Here is a 17,763-nt window from a genome sequence, read left to right as displayed (position 1 = left end):
CAACAGCCTCCACTCGACTGAGAAATCTTACTATGAGATTTTAATGTATGTCTGGGGAATTTTTGCCCATTCGGTTAAAAGAGCATTTGTGTGGTCAGGTGCTGATGTTGGAAGTCAAGGCCTGGCTCGCAAATGACATGACATTTAATCCCAAGGTATTCAGTCACCGGAGCTCCCCAAACTATACAGTACTTGTCAAACTGTGTACTACTTATGGACTTTTTTCCTGCTGGAACAGGAAAGGATCTTTCCCCCAAATTGTTGTCACAAATTTGGAAGCATTCAGTTTAATATTATGTCATTTAATATGTCTTTGTATTCTGTAACATTAAGATTACCCTTCACCGGAAGTAAGAGTTCTAGCGACAACCCTGGATCAACAGCTGCAGACCATTATCCCTGCACTGCAAAATGTACTGTTGGCTCTATGCATTCAGGTTCAAGACAGTTCCCAGGTGTCCATCAAACCCGGATTTGTCCATCAGACTGCCGGATACTGAAGTGTGATCCATCAGAGGCCACTATTCAGTCCAGTGGTGTCATGATTTACCAGTCCAGTTGATGCTTGCCATTGCACATGAGGCTTATGTGCAGCTGTTCAGCCATGGAAACCTATTTCATGAAGCACTTGAGCACTTGACAGTCTCACACATTGAGTTTGCATGACTTATGTCTTCGTGGCTTATCTGCTATATATCCTCGATGCTTTCATTTCACAATAATGACACAATTGACTGGGGCAGATCTAGAGATATTGAGATCTTATCTATAGAGATTGCATGGTTGTTTCATGGATTTTTCCTTAATTTTATCTGGCTGTAATAAATGAGCTCTTAGGGTGTCTGAGGGGTGTCCGTATATTTCTGGCCAGTTAGTGTACATTACATTTTTTTTAAGATCAGTGGGAACATGCTTACCTTGTTGTTTTAAAGGATTTGGTATGAATAATTTAGTGCATAGAGGGAGATAGAGGGAGATAGATAGAGATATATAGAGATAGATAGAGAGAGAGAGATAGAGAGATCGTATACAATAATATGGTACAATATGCTAAATTGTGTGTGTGTGTGTGTGTGTGTGTGTGTGTATATATATATATATATATATATATATATATATATATATATATATATATATATATATATACTGTATATATTATTTAACATTAAGTCGTTCATTATGTCTTTTTTTTACATCATTACATATTTTTTCCCCACTGTTTCTCTCTCTCTGTCTCTCTCTCTGTCTCTCTCTCTGTATCTCTCTCTGTGTGTCTCTCTCTCTCTCTCTCTCTCTCTCTCTCTCTCTCTCTCTCTCTCTCTTTCTCTCTCTCTCTGTATCTCTCTCTCTGTCTGTCTCTCTCTCTGTATCTCTCTCTTTATCTCTCTCTCTATCTCTCTCTATCTCTATCTCTCTTTGTCTCTTCTCTCTCTGTCTCTCTGTCTGTCTGTCTGTCTGTCTGTCTGTCTCTCTCTCTCTCTCTCTCTCTCTCTCTCTCTCTCTCTCTCTCTCTCTCTCTCTCCCTCTCTCTCTCTCAGTTGTGGAGCTGTTGTCAGCAGACAGTACCAAGGCCAGCTGCTGGCAGAACCATAAGCTGCGGCAACACGAGGAGCAGTGGAAAGAGGACGACTGCACATTCTGCCAGTGTGTGGACGGCGAGACGCACTGCACAGCCATGGTGTGCAAACAAAGCTGCCATAACCCTGTCAAGATCCCTGGAGAGTGTTGCCCTTTCTGTGAGGGTAGGAACATATTAACACACACGCACATAAAATCAGACAAGTTCTTAGGTCACTTTTATTTCAAACACACACTAACACACACATACACACAATTTATTATTCACACTCAGTCTAACCAACATTCCCAAACGCAAACACGCTTTCACCCACTTCCTGCCGTGAGGAAAAATGTCTCAACAACTAATCATAAAGCCACTCAGAGTACGCTAACTATTTACACATTTTAAATGTCTGCTGGCTCCTAACAGTTGCATGACCACACACAGCCAGTGAGAATGTGTTTTTACCAGTCACACTGCATGCTTAATTGTGTAGAACAGACTTCCACTGCAAAACAAAAGATTTCCCTTGAGATAACATTATAAAATACACATTATAGCAAAGCACCGGTGTCAGAAAGTGTTGACTGGTCACAAGCATTGCGTTATCTTTGTATAGCAACATTAACACAGGACGTGCACTCTATACTGTAGGTATAAACAGATTAATGAATTGCATGTACTGTAAACATTGATCAAGTGTTTTTTGTTTTTTTAATGGGTCTGAGCATATTTGTGTTTATACAGATGAATTCAATTGAATTAAATTACTCCTAGATGTGCTGTTGTTATAAAACTGTCACAACCAAGGATGGAAGGAGACAGACCCGTATCCAGGATAGCTTCAAATGAATGGGGTTTAATAAATAATGAAGCCTAAGACATAAAAGACGATAACTGAAACAATACAAATGACGACACTTAATAATGACTAGACATAACGAAGGGTAAACGTAACTAATGATTCCACGCTGCCATCGGCAACGCAGCTCACTGAAATATAAAAAGACAATGATGACACAATAAGGATCAGGTGTGGAGACAGGGAGGGGCAGACGAAGGCGGGGCAGACACGTGACGAGGAAGGTAAACAAAGGCACGTGGCCAACAGTAGTTTGGGCTGAGTCCTGACAAAACAATTAACTTCAATGTGGTAATTGCCTTTTTTCACACTCCACAAAGTCATAAATTATTGTAGAGTATACCTGTTCACTTCTGTGAGGTCAAAGCATTCCATCAACAGCACAGAATTTCTCAAGCAGAGAAACAGGAGAAACACAGCCGGGCTTGCATGGTTCTCTGCCATATGCTTCTATATGCATCTCAAGGTAGAGAAGAAAATAGCAGGATTTAGAACAGAAGTATATGGTGGATGAAGCATCATCAGAAATTGTGGGACATGTGGAAATGGACTTTGTCCAAATGCATGACAATTGGGCTCAATTTCAGTGTTTTTGGTGTTTTTGGTCTTGTTTGTGTGAAATAAAGATGTGTAATAAAACAAGGGGTCTTGCCGTATGTTGGGCTTAAAGATGTTAGTGTTTCACAAGTAATATGTGTTCTGCCACAAGAATAGTGCTTTACTAATGACCAACACATTGGCCAAGCTTTAGGGGGAAAAAAAACCCTTTCGTGTTGGGGTCAGTTGAAGAATATATATATATATATATATATATATATATATATATATATATATATATATATATATATATATATATATATATATAAATTAATAATTTAGTGAACATTGACAACACAACCACACATTTATTTGCACATTCAAATGACAATGGACAAAATAACTGACACAGAATGGAGCAGTCAATATATTCTTCGTCAAAACTCTTACCTCTTATCTCATGTCTTTTGACTTTGTACTGTACCTGTTCTCTAGCTTTCTCGCTTCTCCTTCACAAGCATACTAAGCATATTTTATTTTTACACGTCTTCTTCTCACCACTCTGTCTCCTGGCGCTACCATTGTTTATTCAGACTTCACGGCATTTAAAGGTGTCTCTTTTTATACATACAGTACTGTAGCAACATTTTGAGAGGTCTGGGCACATAGCATGGCAGCTTGGGTACAGAAGTAAATAATGCGGTGTTGGTTGTGATTTTATGTGGCAAGTCAAAGTTATTTCAGGGATTTTAGAAGTATTGAGATTTATACAGATGTACTGTAAACATGAAGTGAATATTAAATAAGTGGCATGTAGGTACACAACATGACCGAAATGTTCTCTTTCGTTTACAGTAAGTTCCCGTTAACGGAAATAGATATCGAAAACAACCGCACGTTAGCAAACTGGCTAGCTAGCTTAAGCTGATTTGTACATTCCTGTTAAAGGCAATTCCAGTAACTTTTTTTGGCGACCCGTCTTCCTTTTCATTTTTATTTAATGAACTTCCTAATTTTAATCCTAAATTATATTCCTGAAAAGAACACCGTTTGTCACGATCATTCTTTTAGAGTCTGTGTATGTTTGAGAGGTTTTTTTCTTCTACTAGAATTTGAACTAAAGCCCTTACACATGTATTGAAAATTAGAGAAGGTTTCTTTCTGTAATGTCCTGCAATATCCTACAATTCCAGCCTTCCAGACTTCTGGCTTAGAGAGTGTTAGGAACAGCTGGCACTACATTTAGCATGAAATGGCAAATAAGGCAGGCAAAGTCCGATTTCGATGTAGCTCGTGATGTCTGTAGCTCTGGTTAATCTAAATGCACAAAAGTGCAGTGTAATCCTTTTAAGGTAACTGCATGTGTAATGTCTCACCTTTCTATAGCGTGTTAGTGATCCAGTGGCACCAGCGTGCACGTTTCTCCTCACAACTCATTAAAACACGCCTGCAGGCATTCCTTAGACTGCTCAAGCTTCGCTCTTTATAGGCCGAACCTTTCAAATGGAACCCAACCTGCCTTCTTTTAACAGGAGAATATTGTTCTAAGTGAACATAATTAGTAACAGCTCCTTTTGGTTCTCTGTCTGCCAGCATGGAGAGGCATTAGTGGGTTACACACGTGCCATCACAGCGAGCGCTGCCCGCGGAAACCACCCCTTAAGCTGAGGGTCTCGTTTTGACATCATCTAAATACCAACAGATGTGATGTCAGTGGTTTGGGGGGAGAGACGACTGTAAAATTCGAACTACTGTGAGAGGCCGATTCATTCCTCAAAGTTTCCAGATAAGGAGAATCACTGTGAGATAATCGCGTCTGCGTTTATCCATAATCACTAAAACCTGGAGAGTGCTGCTGCCAGTGATGTTAGCGTTTAAGCATGAATCTTATCACAGAATTGACATTTTGAGAGGTATTCACATTCAACAGACAGCTGAGACTGTGATAAGTGTTGCTGCCTGGAAATGACAAAATTGGCCACGTGAAACAGTTTTTTTGTTTTTTTTTTACAGTGTGCAGTTACATATAGTGTTATTACCAGCAATACTACTAAAAGTAAAAATGTGATTACTGCCATACACAGAAATAGTTTTACTATATGGCAAGACTACAGTATATGATAGTACTATACTCTATGGTATACAGCAAGACTCTTTCTGTTCTGGCAACAAGGTGGTGGAATGAACTTCCCCTAGAACTTTTGAACATTTACAGCATTTAGCAGACACCTTTATCCAGAGTGACTTACATGTTTATCTCATTTTTATACAACTGAGCAATTGAGGATTAAGGGCCTTGCTCAGTGGCAGCTTTATGGACGTAGGAATCGAACTCACAACCTTCCGACTGGTAGCCCAACTCCTTAACCACTAAGCCACCACATTCCCCATTTAAGTCACTGGCCATCTTCAAACGACAGGTGAAGACCTACCTCTTCCTGAAACACATATTTTCCCTGCTTGTTTTGTGTGTATATTAAAATGAACAATACCTGTGTCTGCAACCTAGAGAACCGGTGTTAAAGATGCCCTGCCACACGTATTTCATTACTTTTGTGGTAATGTCTGAAGTTTACCATGGACTCTGTAACATTTTTGTGTGGTATAGAAAGCCTGCAGGAAGACTCAACTCGATTTGCGTCAGTTCTCATTAATATTCAATGAGCTATGCTGCTTGGCTCCGATTGGCTAACCGCTAGGATATGAGAGCATGACTATTCATTCACCCAGCGCAATAAGTAGCCTAAGATAGAGGAACTTTGTTTACAATCACCTGGATTTGTGGCAGAATGGCTTCTTCAGGTATATTGACGTTCAGCCATCCTTGCTGTATAGGAAACTCACTGAGCTACACGTATTCTGTGGGCGTGGTCTCAAGTGGGAGAGCTCATGAATAGTAATGAACTCAATCATTTCTATGTCACTCTGAGCAGTTTTTCTAACTGACCTGATTTCTCCACTTATTTCTTGTCAGTGGCTAGAGCTGACCGGGGAGGTAGCGGTTCATTTTTAACATTCCCGACACAACACAAACACGTAGGGACCTAACATAACAAAAAAATACAAGTAAAAACGGTTTTGTGTGGAAGGGCAACTTTAATGTATTCATTGATAATGAATTCACAGAACGTTTGTATGTCACTCTGGTTAAGTGTGTCTGCCAAATGCGGTCAGTGTATAATTTATTTTATCTAAATTAAATTACATACCGAAATAATAAATTCGTCACTTAGCCCGAGCTTTGTCTAAAATGCTATTTTTACAGCACTCGATCTCTTCTATCTTTCCATTTACTACCCAATCTCCAGCTTGCCTTCTATCTCAGATTTTGCATAAACTTGTCAACCAACATTTTTTTTTTTTTATGAATGAATAACAAACCAATGATGTATTTCAGTCAGGTGTCAGGAAGCATCTAAGTAAAGAATCAACACTGACTGTGTTTCTGTTCTGGTGCTGGTAAACATTAGCGCAGCATTTGGCACTTTGATTTTAATAGACGGTCTTAAAAATAATTTCAAGTTCGTGTCTGGTTTGGAATTTATTTCACAGACAGCGACTACTTTGTTAGCCAACATGGAAAGTTTTCAGAGCCTAAAAAGCTCTTAGGTCCACTGTTATTTTGCCTTTAGCTCCAGTTGCCTTGGACGTTGGTGTTCACTTTTACAGTGATGCTGCATCATTATATTAATCAGTTCTTCCACATTCAGATGTTATGATTCTATGCAAAATGGAAGAATGAGTAAAAGCCATATTTATGATTTTATCTGTTTAGAAAAAGCTAATGCCTTGAATGTCCATCATATTTTAATATAATAATCATTTTAAAGGACATTCATCAAATCATTTTAGTGTTTTTTCATATGTCCTTTCAGAGCCTTCGTATGAGACTGTGAGCCCATTACTGTGTCCCCCACTTGAAAACTGCTCTCTGTCAGGACATGAATGTCTTTTTGGATTTGAGCAGGATCACAATGGCTGTCTTCTCTGCCAGTGTCTATCCAGTAAGTAAACGCCTGTCCTTCCATATGCCACCTATGCTTTCTTTATCAAATCATACGCATAGTCTGATATCTGCTTTGACGTCAATATTTATACTAAATAGCTAAAGTATGTGGACTTCTGCACATCACACTCAAATGAGGCTGTTTCTCAAATTGTGCTACAAAGTTGTAGAGCACAATTGTACAGTATAACATGTCTTTATATGCTTTTGCATTAAGAATATCCTTTCAATGGATTTAAGAGGCCCAACCATGTTTCTGCAAACCGAGGTTTATAGTTTGCGTGGTTGGAGTGGAAGAAGTTTTAGTGTCCTACAAAGAATCCTGACTTTAACCCCACTAAACACCTTTGGGATGAACTGGACCCCAGACCTCCTGACCAAACATCACTATTCCCTTGTAGTTGAATGAGCACAACTACAGCTACACTGTAGGATTTACTGCAAAGCCTTCCCACAAGAGTGGAGGTTAATATAAGAGTAAAGGAGGGACTACATCTGGAATTAAATGATCAAAAAGCACGTACGAGTGTATGATCAGGTGTCCACAAACATTTAGCCATGTGTAGTGTAGTTATATATAGGACATATCCAAAGTAAATGATCTCATTTTCAGTAACCAAGGATACTTCGATGTGTTAGATAGTGTCCAGTAATGTAGAACCAGAGATGAGAGTAAGTCACACATGTGAAAGTCACAAGTCTCAAGTCACGAATGTCAAGTCAAGTCTTTTTTTTATGTCAAGCAAGTCTCAAGTCTCAAATTTGCGACTCGAGTCTGACTCGAGTCAAGTCGAGTCCCCCATCTCAAGTCGAGTCCCCCATCTCTGAATCCTTTAACTCAAGTCCGAGTCAAGTCTCAAGTCATGAATATCAAGTCAAAGTCAAGTCGAGTCTTTTTTTAATATTTGTCAAGCAAGTCTCAAATTTGCGACTCGAGTCTGACTAGAGTCAAGTCGAGTCCCCCAACTCTGAGTCCTTTAACTCAAGTCCGAGTCAAGTAGGTCAAGTCAAAGTCAAGTTGAACCTTTTTTTTTAATATTTGTCAAGCAAGTCTCAAGTCTCAAATTTGCAACTTAAGTCTGGCTCGAGTCAAGTCATATGACTCGAGTCCCCCATCTCTGTATAGAACAAAAAAAGATATAGTTGCATCTAAGCTTCTTTCCATTTACTTGTATACTTCTCCCAATTCTTTGCAGAATTCACCCTAGTCCTGATATTTAAGCCCACCGTTTGAGTCTGTGGGTTCCCTTTTTGATTTTTATCTGCTATTCCAAATAATTCCACAATTTTATTTAATGGAATTGGTGTCCAGTGATTTTATAAGCCACTTAATGTGTCAGTAGTGATTCATCATGCTCTTCAAACAAGTGACGCATAGATTTGGCCCCATAGTTATCACCCTGGAGTGCTGTATGGCACTCTGCTTAGACACAAAGCACAAAAGCTAACCTTAGACTCAACAGCAAATGATCGTACATTGGTTTTATATTCATTATATTAAGGCACTGCTTTGGGAAGATATGACACATTTGTATCTGATTATCTATGTAAACCTGTCAGCTTATACACACCATTAAGAAACATTAAGTGTCTTTTTTTGTTGTTTTGTTTGTTTGTTTCAGACAACTCTTGCCCTAAACTGTCTGGCTACTGCAACAAGCAGTGCCCCATGGGATATAAGAAGGATGAATTTGGTTGTAAAGTATGTGAATGCAGCATACCCTCTGAGTGCAGACCCTTGACCTGCAGAAAGACCTGCCCATATGGCTATGTGTAAGTCCACTGCTGCCTTAAATGTTGTTGTTTTAAAATGTTTTCCTCTATCTCTAACCAAATGACCATAAGATCACATGTGCTTAGTGATTAGCACGTTCGCCTCACACCTCCAGGGTCGGGGTTCGATTCCCGCCTCTGCCTTGTGTGTGTGGAGTTTGCATGTTCTCCCCGTGCCTCGTGGGTTTCCGCCGAGTACTCCGGCTTCCTCCCCCTGGTCCAAAGACATGCATGGTAGGTTGATTGGCATCTCTGGAAAATTGTCCATAGTGTGTGAGTGTGTGAGTGAACGAGAGTGTGTGTGTGCCCTGTGATGGGTTGGCACTCCGTCCAGGGTGTATCCTGCCTTGATGCCCGATGACGCCTGAGATAGGCACAGGCTCCCCGTGACCCGAGGTAGTTCGGATAAGCGGTAGAAAATGAGTGAGAGTGAGATAGCACAGTGTATGCCCAAGTATTACCCTTACATTTACATTTACAGCATTTAGCAGATGCCCTTATCCAGAGTGACTTACATTTATTGCATTAATACAACTGAAGGGTTAAGAGCCTTGCTTAAAACTCATAAACCTTTCAATTAACAGCCCAGTGCTTTAGCCACTGAGCCCCCACTTCCCCGGATGTTACTTGGATAACATAGACTTGTACCTGAAATGTTCTGCTGTAACCTGATGCTCATACTGAACACTCTTTCAGACATATTAATTTGTGTATGACTTTATAGTACACATACGCAGTACAGAGATTATTTAGATGATCCACACTCTCCGGTGTCACCCAGAAAAGGATGTGTTCCCTTATGAGTCTCAAGGTTTCTTCTTTATTCTATCTCAGGGAGTTTTCTGAACAATATAGAGTGTAATCCTCTAAACCCACTAGTACTGTTTAACCTTACTCTTTTAAAACTGTATACTGTAATGCAATATATATGTAATCCCACTTTCGGGCATCACTCAGAAGAGGATGAGTTCCATTTTGAGTCTGCTTCCTTTCAAGGTTTCTTAATCATGATGTCTCATGGATTTTTCTCTACTACCCACAGACCTTCACTTCTAAGCCAGGCCTCTTAATTTCATTAAGCATCTCTGTGTTTCATAACAACAGTCACTTATAATCATAACGTGATTCAGTGAAAGTCTTCCTCTTCTGAAGATGGGAATGCTGGGGTATTCACCGAGTGCCAGTGACTGCCTCAGGGGAGAATACAAGCAGGAAGCACAGGCTTTATCCCATTTATCCTTCTGTCCAGCTGTCTCTCCTTCTTATATATTTATACTGGCCCATGAAGAGACAAGGCTCTGCTTTGAATATGTTTGTTGTTTTGGGGTTTCATACGTTTGATGCTTCGGTGACTTCTCCAAAAATGATAAATGAGACCACAAGTAGTTGGAAATGATTGCTATAAAAAGACTGTCGGTAATTCCGTTGCCTAACAATTCAGAAAATGGGCACTGGAAGGTCATTACTGCTTCATCTGCCTGTTGCATGCTGATTGCAAATGGTCCAGTTCTGGCTCACACTTAAGGATTCATTTAGCTCACGTACCACCATGAAATCCAAAATCTGAATCAAACTGCTAAAACAATTCCAGAATTCATCCTTGACCAGACAATGTCTCAGAGCAAAGCTTACAGCTAGCCGCTTGTATGTATTGCTTGCATTTGGGTCATTTGCCCAGATCCAGATACCAAATGCCATTAGAAAAAATCTGCACTATGACTGTTTACCATTTGGCACTAAATACAATTTCAGTTGACTCAACAGGCCCTAAGCATATACCTAAGCAACACTGAATCTTCTGCTTTCTGGACTCGATAGCATGACTTTGACAGTATTTGACCCAGAATTCTCTGCTTTCTGGGAAGAAGAGCCTCATTAGCATGACTTTTACAGTACGGTCCAAGTGAAAAATGTAAGTCCTAGTGTGATCACAGTGTGCATAGGGCAGGTTGTTTGAACTAAACATTTGGCACAGTGCAGTACCCCGGGACTCTGAACAATAGGGGACTTAAATCGTTTCCCCTTCTCAGTGGAACTAAAATATCATCTGATCTGACAGGCTGTAACGAGGCTATTGGAAGAGGCACGATGGAATTTGTCAAGCCAGCTATAGTCCCTGGTGAAATTCCACAGTCCAAATTTAAACAAAGCCCATTTTGAAAGGTCACAGGACAACTCTTTCTGTGTTTGTACACCGTGAGTTTCCAGCGTCCATTGCCTTAATACACACAATTCTGCTGTTTCAGCAAGAGAGCAAAATCTCACTGCTACTGCACCGACCTGTGTGCGGCGTACAAATTGGTGATAATCATGAATGTGAGGAAGCAACACATAACGACATTAATCTAGACCTTCCAAGAAATGAAGGAATTGCTGAGCAATGTATAAAAATAAAGGAAAGATTCCCTCACCTCTGTATAGGATTGATGAATGAATGGATGGATGAATTAACCAAATGAGTGACAGATTTTTAGTATCATATACAGAATCACATCAGACGCGCACAAAAAATGTGACTGCATCTTAAAGATGTGTTTCTTTTGCACAAACGTTACACACCAGAATAGACATTTTCTTATCGGAAACTGTAAGAATTCGGTGAATCACATGGTTAAGAGAAGTGCAGAGACTTTGTGTGTGCTTTGTTAGTAATGGAATTGTGTGTGCACCACATGGATCCTGCTAAATTTGGGGTGCTGCTTTTATCTGGACTCTTCAAAGAGAAGTAATATAGTAGGGAAGAAAGCAAAACCATATGCCCTGGTGTTTCTGGGCTTGACCATCTGGCTTTGTGGTCTTTACAGTGTACCTTTCATAATTAGCGACAGGGAAAGAGGGCGTTGTGTTGTTGACTTGTATTCCCATGTACACAGATTGCTCAGGGGGATTCTTAAAGGCAGGAGCAATAGGAATGGGTGAAGTTATGAATATGTCTGTAAACTCTAAACTCGGTGTTAGATTTTTGTTGTTGCGTCCGGACTGCCATGACTATTTGGTTTATTGTTGGCTTGGTTTGCTAGGCCTTGCAAGATAACACTTCTGCTGGCAGTTTAGAATGATCTTTAGCTTGCAGAGGGAAAGTAGGATGTACAGTAAGAAAAAAGTGAGTTCTTGTGACAAAAGGCAACTAAAGGATAAACCTAAAGGAGTACAGGAGTGTTCAGATTTTGTTCTCATTTATTAATTTAAATATATAAAACCGTTACCGTTATGCCGTCTTAAAACCCTTCCATTAGGCTGAGGTATCAGCTCTGACAGAGGTTCCTCAACCTCAGCTACATCCTTCAAGTTTATAACTGATTTCAATTTGAGCTAAAAACAAACAAAAAAAACACAGTTTACAATTTTCGTTTGTATCTGCCTACAATAATTTCTAATTAATTTACTTGGTTCTGATTCTCCAAATATATACAACCTATTAGCCTAAGCTAAACCATCCTTACCCTGACCAAGGAGAACATGAATGAACGCAGAATGTTCCTATATAATGGATGTGGTCTATGTCTCACATTGTTTGTACTGGCTGCAGGAAATCAAAATAGTCCCTCTTGCGTGACTTATTGTGTTGCATCTCATGGAACCCCAGTCCAGATGTGCACACCTCTAGTCTCAACCAGATGTCCTGTGAACGTTTCTTGCGAGCTTTCTTTAAAAAGCAACCTAGAATAGTGTGTCTCCTGATCGTATCTTGTATTTACTGTATATCATTTAGAACAAGATAGAAAATAGTCATCAACCTAGAATATTTAGTTAAGTAACTGTCTTTATCTGTGAGCACTAAGCAAGCTGGTGACTGATGCTAGCTTCCTACGGTACCTTGCGTGATAGTATGATCGTATTTCCACAGGAGAAATAAACACGGCTGTGAGATGTGTCGCTGCATTAAGTGTCCGCCCTTCACATGTGACAAGCAGTGCAGCGACGGCTATATGCAGAACAGAAAAGGCTGCCACATCTGCCTCTGCAAAGGTAAGCGAGTGGTCAAAACATTATTAAGTGTTATTAGAAGATGTTGAAGGAATACATGACATTTAGCATGCTGAAAAGTCAGGAGAACTCCCTGATGTGCGTTTTTTGACATACAGGATTAATGTAGAGGGCATTTTCAATCCCCAATGTCCCATTAGTCTTTAATGCATGATCTGTAGACGTCAGTTAAAGGAAAGGAAATGAAGTAAAAAATGCACATGGGTTTTGCTGATGGCCATAATGCAGCAAATAGTCATTTTCTGGTCACGGTATTTGTGTAAACCTCGTGTCTACAGTCGCAACGAGTTGTGTGATGTATAATAGATTTGCATCGCAGTGGCAGATACAATATAGAGATGAATATTTTTCTTTCAAAGTACACTTAAAAATCTTTCAATCTTTCACATCCTTCCAGTTCCTCAGTGCGAAATTGAGCTCGGGACTGGAACGACGACTGGTTCTTTTCAGCCAACACCATTAAAGGGTTTTTTTTTTAACTAAAAGGATGAATGAAAACAGCTCCACATTCATGAAGATTTAATATAAAGTGCCTTTTAATAGTGCCAGCTTGAGATGATTTATTCTTATGAGTTAATTTATGAAATGCTGCACTTTAGGATATACATTATTCCCAGGGTTTTCTTTTAAGTGTAGACTTGAAGAGCACATCTTGAGTTGTTGAACTCGATCTTGAAACATCTGGATCAGTTCCCTGTCCTTTCTTCCTGTTAATAAATAAATGACTATTCTAGGACATGAAACAAACAAATGCATATCCGGCCCAGGGACTTGGTTTACATGGCACCTTGTGTGCAAATAAATATTCTCAAACTATGTGTCCTCTCAGTTGTGGTAAAGATAAAGCACATAGTTTGGGTATATATATATCTTTTGGGCATATTTTGGTAATAGTAATTCTTTACAAACCCTTACTATGAATTCACTTGTTTACCAGTGATAAAGTTAAATGGCAGAAAAATATCCATCCTAGAATCCTCTGAAAATATCAATAAAGAAAAATAAACAAGTAAAATATGTGTATTTTCTCTTCAGAGAGTGAGCGTAGTGTTAGCACTACCGCTTCTGTGCCAGTGAGCAGCCACTGCCTGACTGCGAATGGCCAGCAGTTCGAAGAGGGCGAGAGCTGGCATGACGGCTGCAGGGACTGTTACTGCCACGCTGGACGTGAGATGTGTGTCCTCATCTCCTGCCCTGCTCCCAGCTGTACAAACCCAGTGCTCAGGTCGCATCAGTGCTGTCCCAGCTGTGAGGGTATGTACAAACCAGAGCAAAAGGATTTCATTGGAGTCAGAATTATTTACCAGTGTAATGATGGATTTAATGGAGTTTGGAGCTGAGCACACAATAATTACGTGTCAGTTCTTGATATTTGGTGGTTTGCCTGAAAGCAAAAGAAAAAGATGGTTATTGGTTATTGCAAGCATTTCTGCCTTCCTGTCCTTAACATAATTATTTAATTTTCCTGTCTCTATGGCAGTTCTTGCAGTGTAATTGAGTGTGTCCTTCAAGTTTTGGCTTAAAAAATAAAACATCACTTAACAAAGAATGCTCTAAAAGCTAGTATTAAATGTTTCCAGCTTTACTAAAAACCTTCACAGTGTTTTCTGATTTTATTTCTTTCAGCAATTTCTTAATTACTAGCAGTGCGAAACCTCTTAATAATTTACACGTAGCTACAAATTACTGTAAATAAAAAATGTTACTGATTTCATAGATATAATCATTGGCCTAAATGTATGAGATGATGATGATGTAGGAGAGGTATGATGATGTATGATGCCAGTGCTTCGAAGGTTTTCTTTATAAATGATATTAGCAGTAAAAGAAAAGTTAACATGCATTTCAGAGTTTTTTAGTATTTAGTGTTTCATGTGGCACTTAAAGTCTACAAGTTTGTGGAAAAACTTACAATACAATTAAATCCAATCCATTGGCATGTAAGTCTGAAAACATGCTTCAGTGGAAAGGATAAGACTCACAGAGAACCGGACCTCTTGTAGAAAGTACTGTGGTTAACGTGATCACTAGGACAAGTTTGCTTACATTTAGAAGAAGACGGGAAAAAAAATAAACGTGCCATTTTCCAATTTCCTTTTTGTTGCATTAAATAAAGAAACTTCATTATTGTGTGTACATTTACAAAGCTTCCATGTACAGTGTTGTGTACTTACTATAATAGCCACTTGGTGTGAATGAACGGTTTCGTCTGCATTGTTTTCTGTTACAACAACAACAGAGACACCGACGGTTTTCTATTTTAAAATATAAAACGAATATATATTTATATATTTCTTGCAGTAAACATTTCCCCATATTCTTGGTCCATGTACATATTAACAAAGATTAGATTTGTTGCCATAACTGAATTATATTAGAAAAAGGCCATTGTTGGTTAAAGGTGGGGTGTACGTTGTTTGAGAAATGCTTCAGAAAACTGAGTTGGACCAACTAACAAAACAAACGTGTAGCCAATGAGCAGAAAGGGGCGTGTCTTGTCAATATGCGGTGAAGAGAGTGTTCAGTGCGCATGTCTGACATTAGCAGAAAACGATTGAAACATTGACATGGAGGATAAAAACAAAAAGCGAAGAAAGGCTTACGATAAGGCAAGAAGTAGGACACGTGTTAATATAGTATCAGCTGTCCAGCGCTGGAGAGAACTGAACATCTTCCGCGTGAAACGGAGATAAACATTTCACGGTACAACACACGGTACTGCAAAAACACATTTGTATTACCATAGTATTACTCATTGTGTTCATTTATTGATAAAAAAAAAATATAGCCGTGGTCAGCTTCCCCAACAGGTTCCGCCATAATAGTTGCCCGGGTTGCGTATGTATGTGTGGGGTGGAGCTATTAATACAGGGGTGACACCCATTTGGGTTAAGGGCGTGTTTGTTTAGGTGATTTCAAATGTCAACATTGGCTTTCAAACATCGTGCACCCCACCTTTAATCTCCAGCCTAAAATCTGGCAACCTCTTGTTGTAACAGAAATCTTCAGACATTTTTCTGTTTTGTTTTCTTGTGATGTTTTTTTTATGCAGCAAAGAAGAAACAGGGAAATGGCAAAAAGTTATACGTATACAAAAAAGGTTTCTAATTTTCTGTGTGTCCTCAGAATTTTGGACTCACTGTAATATTACAACATTACTACTTTCCACTCATGTTTATATTAAGCGGTAATACATTATTGGGCCATCATGCCATTGTGACACACAATATAGGAAATGATTAGATGTGCCATTTGAATGGAATTTTGTAGTTTGACGTTCCACCTGTATTTTAAGAAGCGCACAGAGTCTAAAATCTTGATCTCTGTAACTGATGGTGCTCTGTAACTTCCCTTACAGTATAAATCAGCTATTTGCGAGCTACTTTTAGCTTCAATAAGTTCCCTGATGTGTTTATACACGTTTTATACCTAATTCTCCATTGCCTTATGTTTTCTGAGCAAAATAGTGAATCACAAAGCAAACACACCACACCTAGAAACTATGCCGGCAACTAACTGACCAGAAAGTGGTGGAATGAACCCCACCAAATCCAAGCATCTCTCACCTGCCCTTAACCAAGCTAAACTCCAATATCATCCACCCCCAACAAAATACCAAAAAGCTGCCTAGCACATGTTCAGCACTTTATTTTATTCTCACCATGCGACTTTTTGAGATATCATGCTAGAAGCCCGAGACTGTTCCTGTCTGGAAGTTTGTGTCTGAGGAAAGTTTCAAAAATGCTTGGCAAAAAAAAAATGTTCAGGCTGGAAAAAGGCAAACAATGCCAAGAGCCAAAAACTGAGTCAAAAGGAATTAACACAACCCATTTACTTTAACAATACCTGGCAATAATTAAGAGTAGAACTTACTCTGTAATGTGCTTTATTAACTTTTTTTTAAGGACAACATAATTAAATATTTATTGTTAACTAACCACTATTCAATTCTCTGGGTTTGATTCAGAGGAGTTAGGCAGCGGGCGTCCTGAGGGAATGGACATGGTAGTTTGCCAAGCTCCTGGAGACGAGCTTTATGTGGAAGGTGATACTTGGAACCTGGATGAATGCACTCGCTGTACCTGCAGGCAAGGCCGAGTGCTGTGTGACACAGAAGTATGCCCCCCTGCCCTCTGCCAGACACCAACCAGGACCAAAGGAACCTGCTGCCACAGCTGCCATGGTATCCTTCTAATCTGGAAACAATTCTAAGCTTTTTTTCCCCGTTTCTAAGACACCTTAAATGCATATAGTCTTCAGATAAGATGAAAGAACGCTGATTGTAAACAGATGGTACCCTGACCTTAGAACTTCTGCTTTTCCCCAGTTGCACATTTATGCAGCAAATCAGAATGAAGGATGGTTTAAGTTCATCTGATGTACAACAAGGGTCAGAGAGATAGAATTTTATTAGCATATTTCTGCAGGCAAGCAGTTTGATTGGTGAGAGGCAACGGCTCACTACAGGGGCACTTTACTACGTACCCCAGACTAATAAATCCACCCGGCCATACTGAATGCCTTTACATGGCCACCCTAGGGAAAGAATTGTGCAGGGTTGTTTCACTTTGTGATCTCCTTCACATAGTCAGTACCACTGTCCATGTGGTAAGAGGCACCGACCACATATCCGACTTGCGTGAGAATAAACTTTTTATAAAAGGTAAACTACATCATAGATTCCTCATGAACTCGTGTACATTCTGTGAAAAAATCTACTCATATGACTGATATGATTCGTACAGGACTAAAATCTCAGAGACGGCCTATTATTATCGTGCCCCACCTCCAAGTGGAAAAATATTTCAATCTCATAATACAGACTGTCAAATCTTGATCGTTGATCAAATGTCTGCAGCCACTGTTACCCCACTTTTCATCACAGGGCAAGATGTAGCTTGTAGTGAAACCACTAAGAGAATGATGACCGGAATTTACAAATAAACTCGAGTCTTATCTACGAACCCATAGCCTGCTATCATTACTATGTTACTGGAAAATGGAAACGAATCACTCATGTTTACTATGTACACTTTG

General features: G+C 39.5%; 1 protein-coding gene across 1 annotated transcript in view; it reads left to right on the top strand.

Moving 5' to 3' along the window:
* The window catches only part of LOC113660322 (cysteine-rich motor neuron 1 protein-like), a 55,741-nt gene that overhangs the window by 30,758 nt on the left and 7,220 nt on the right, over positions 1-17,763 (top strand). The window contains exons 4-9 of the mRNA XM_027173724.2: positions 1,539-1,742; positions 6,836-6,964; positions 8,589-8,739; positions 12,587-12,708; positions 13,762-13,980; positions 16,694-16,909. Of these exons, the coding sequence (XP_027029525.1) occupies positions 1,539-1,742; positions 6,836-6,964; positions 8,589-8,739; positions 12,587-12,708; positions 13,762-13,980; positions 16,694-16,909 (1,041 nt within the window). The remainder of the gene's footprint in view (positions 1-1,538; positions 1,743-6,835; positions 6,965-8,588; positions 8,740-12,586; positions 12,709-13,761; positions 13,981-16,693; positions 16,910-17,763) is intronic.

Source organism: Tachysurus fulvidraco, chromosome 12, assembly GCF_022655615.1.
Source record: "Tachysurus fulvidraco isolate hzauxx_2018 chromosome 12, HZAU_PFXX_2.0, whole genome shotgun sequence".
Lineage (NCBI taxonomy): Eukaryota > Metazoa > Chordata > Actinopteri > Siluriformes > Bagridae > Tachysurus > Tachysurus fulvidraco.
The sequence above is the reverse complement of the archived record's forward strand: the minus strand, read 5'-3'. Positions and strand labels throughout refer to the sequence as shown.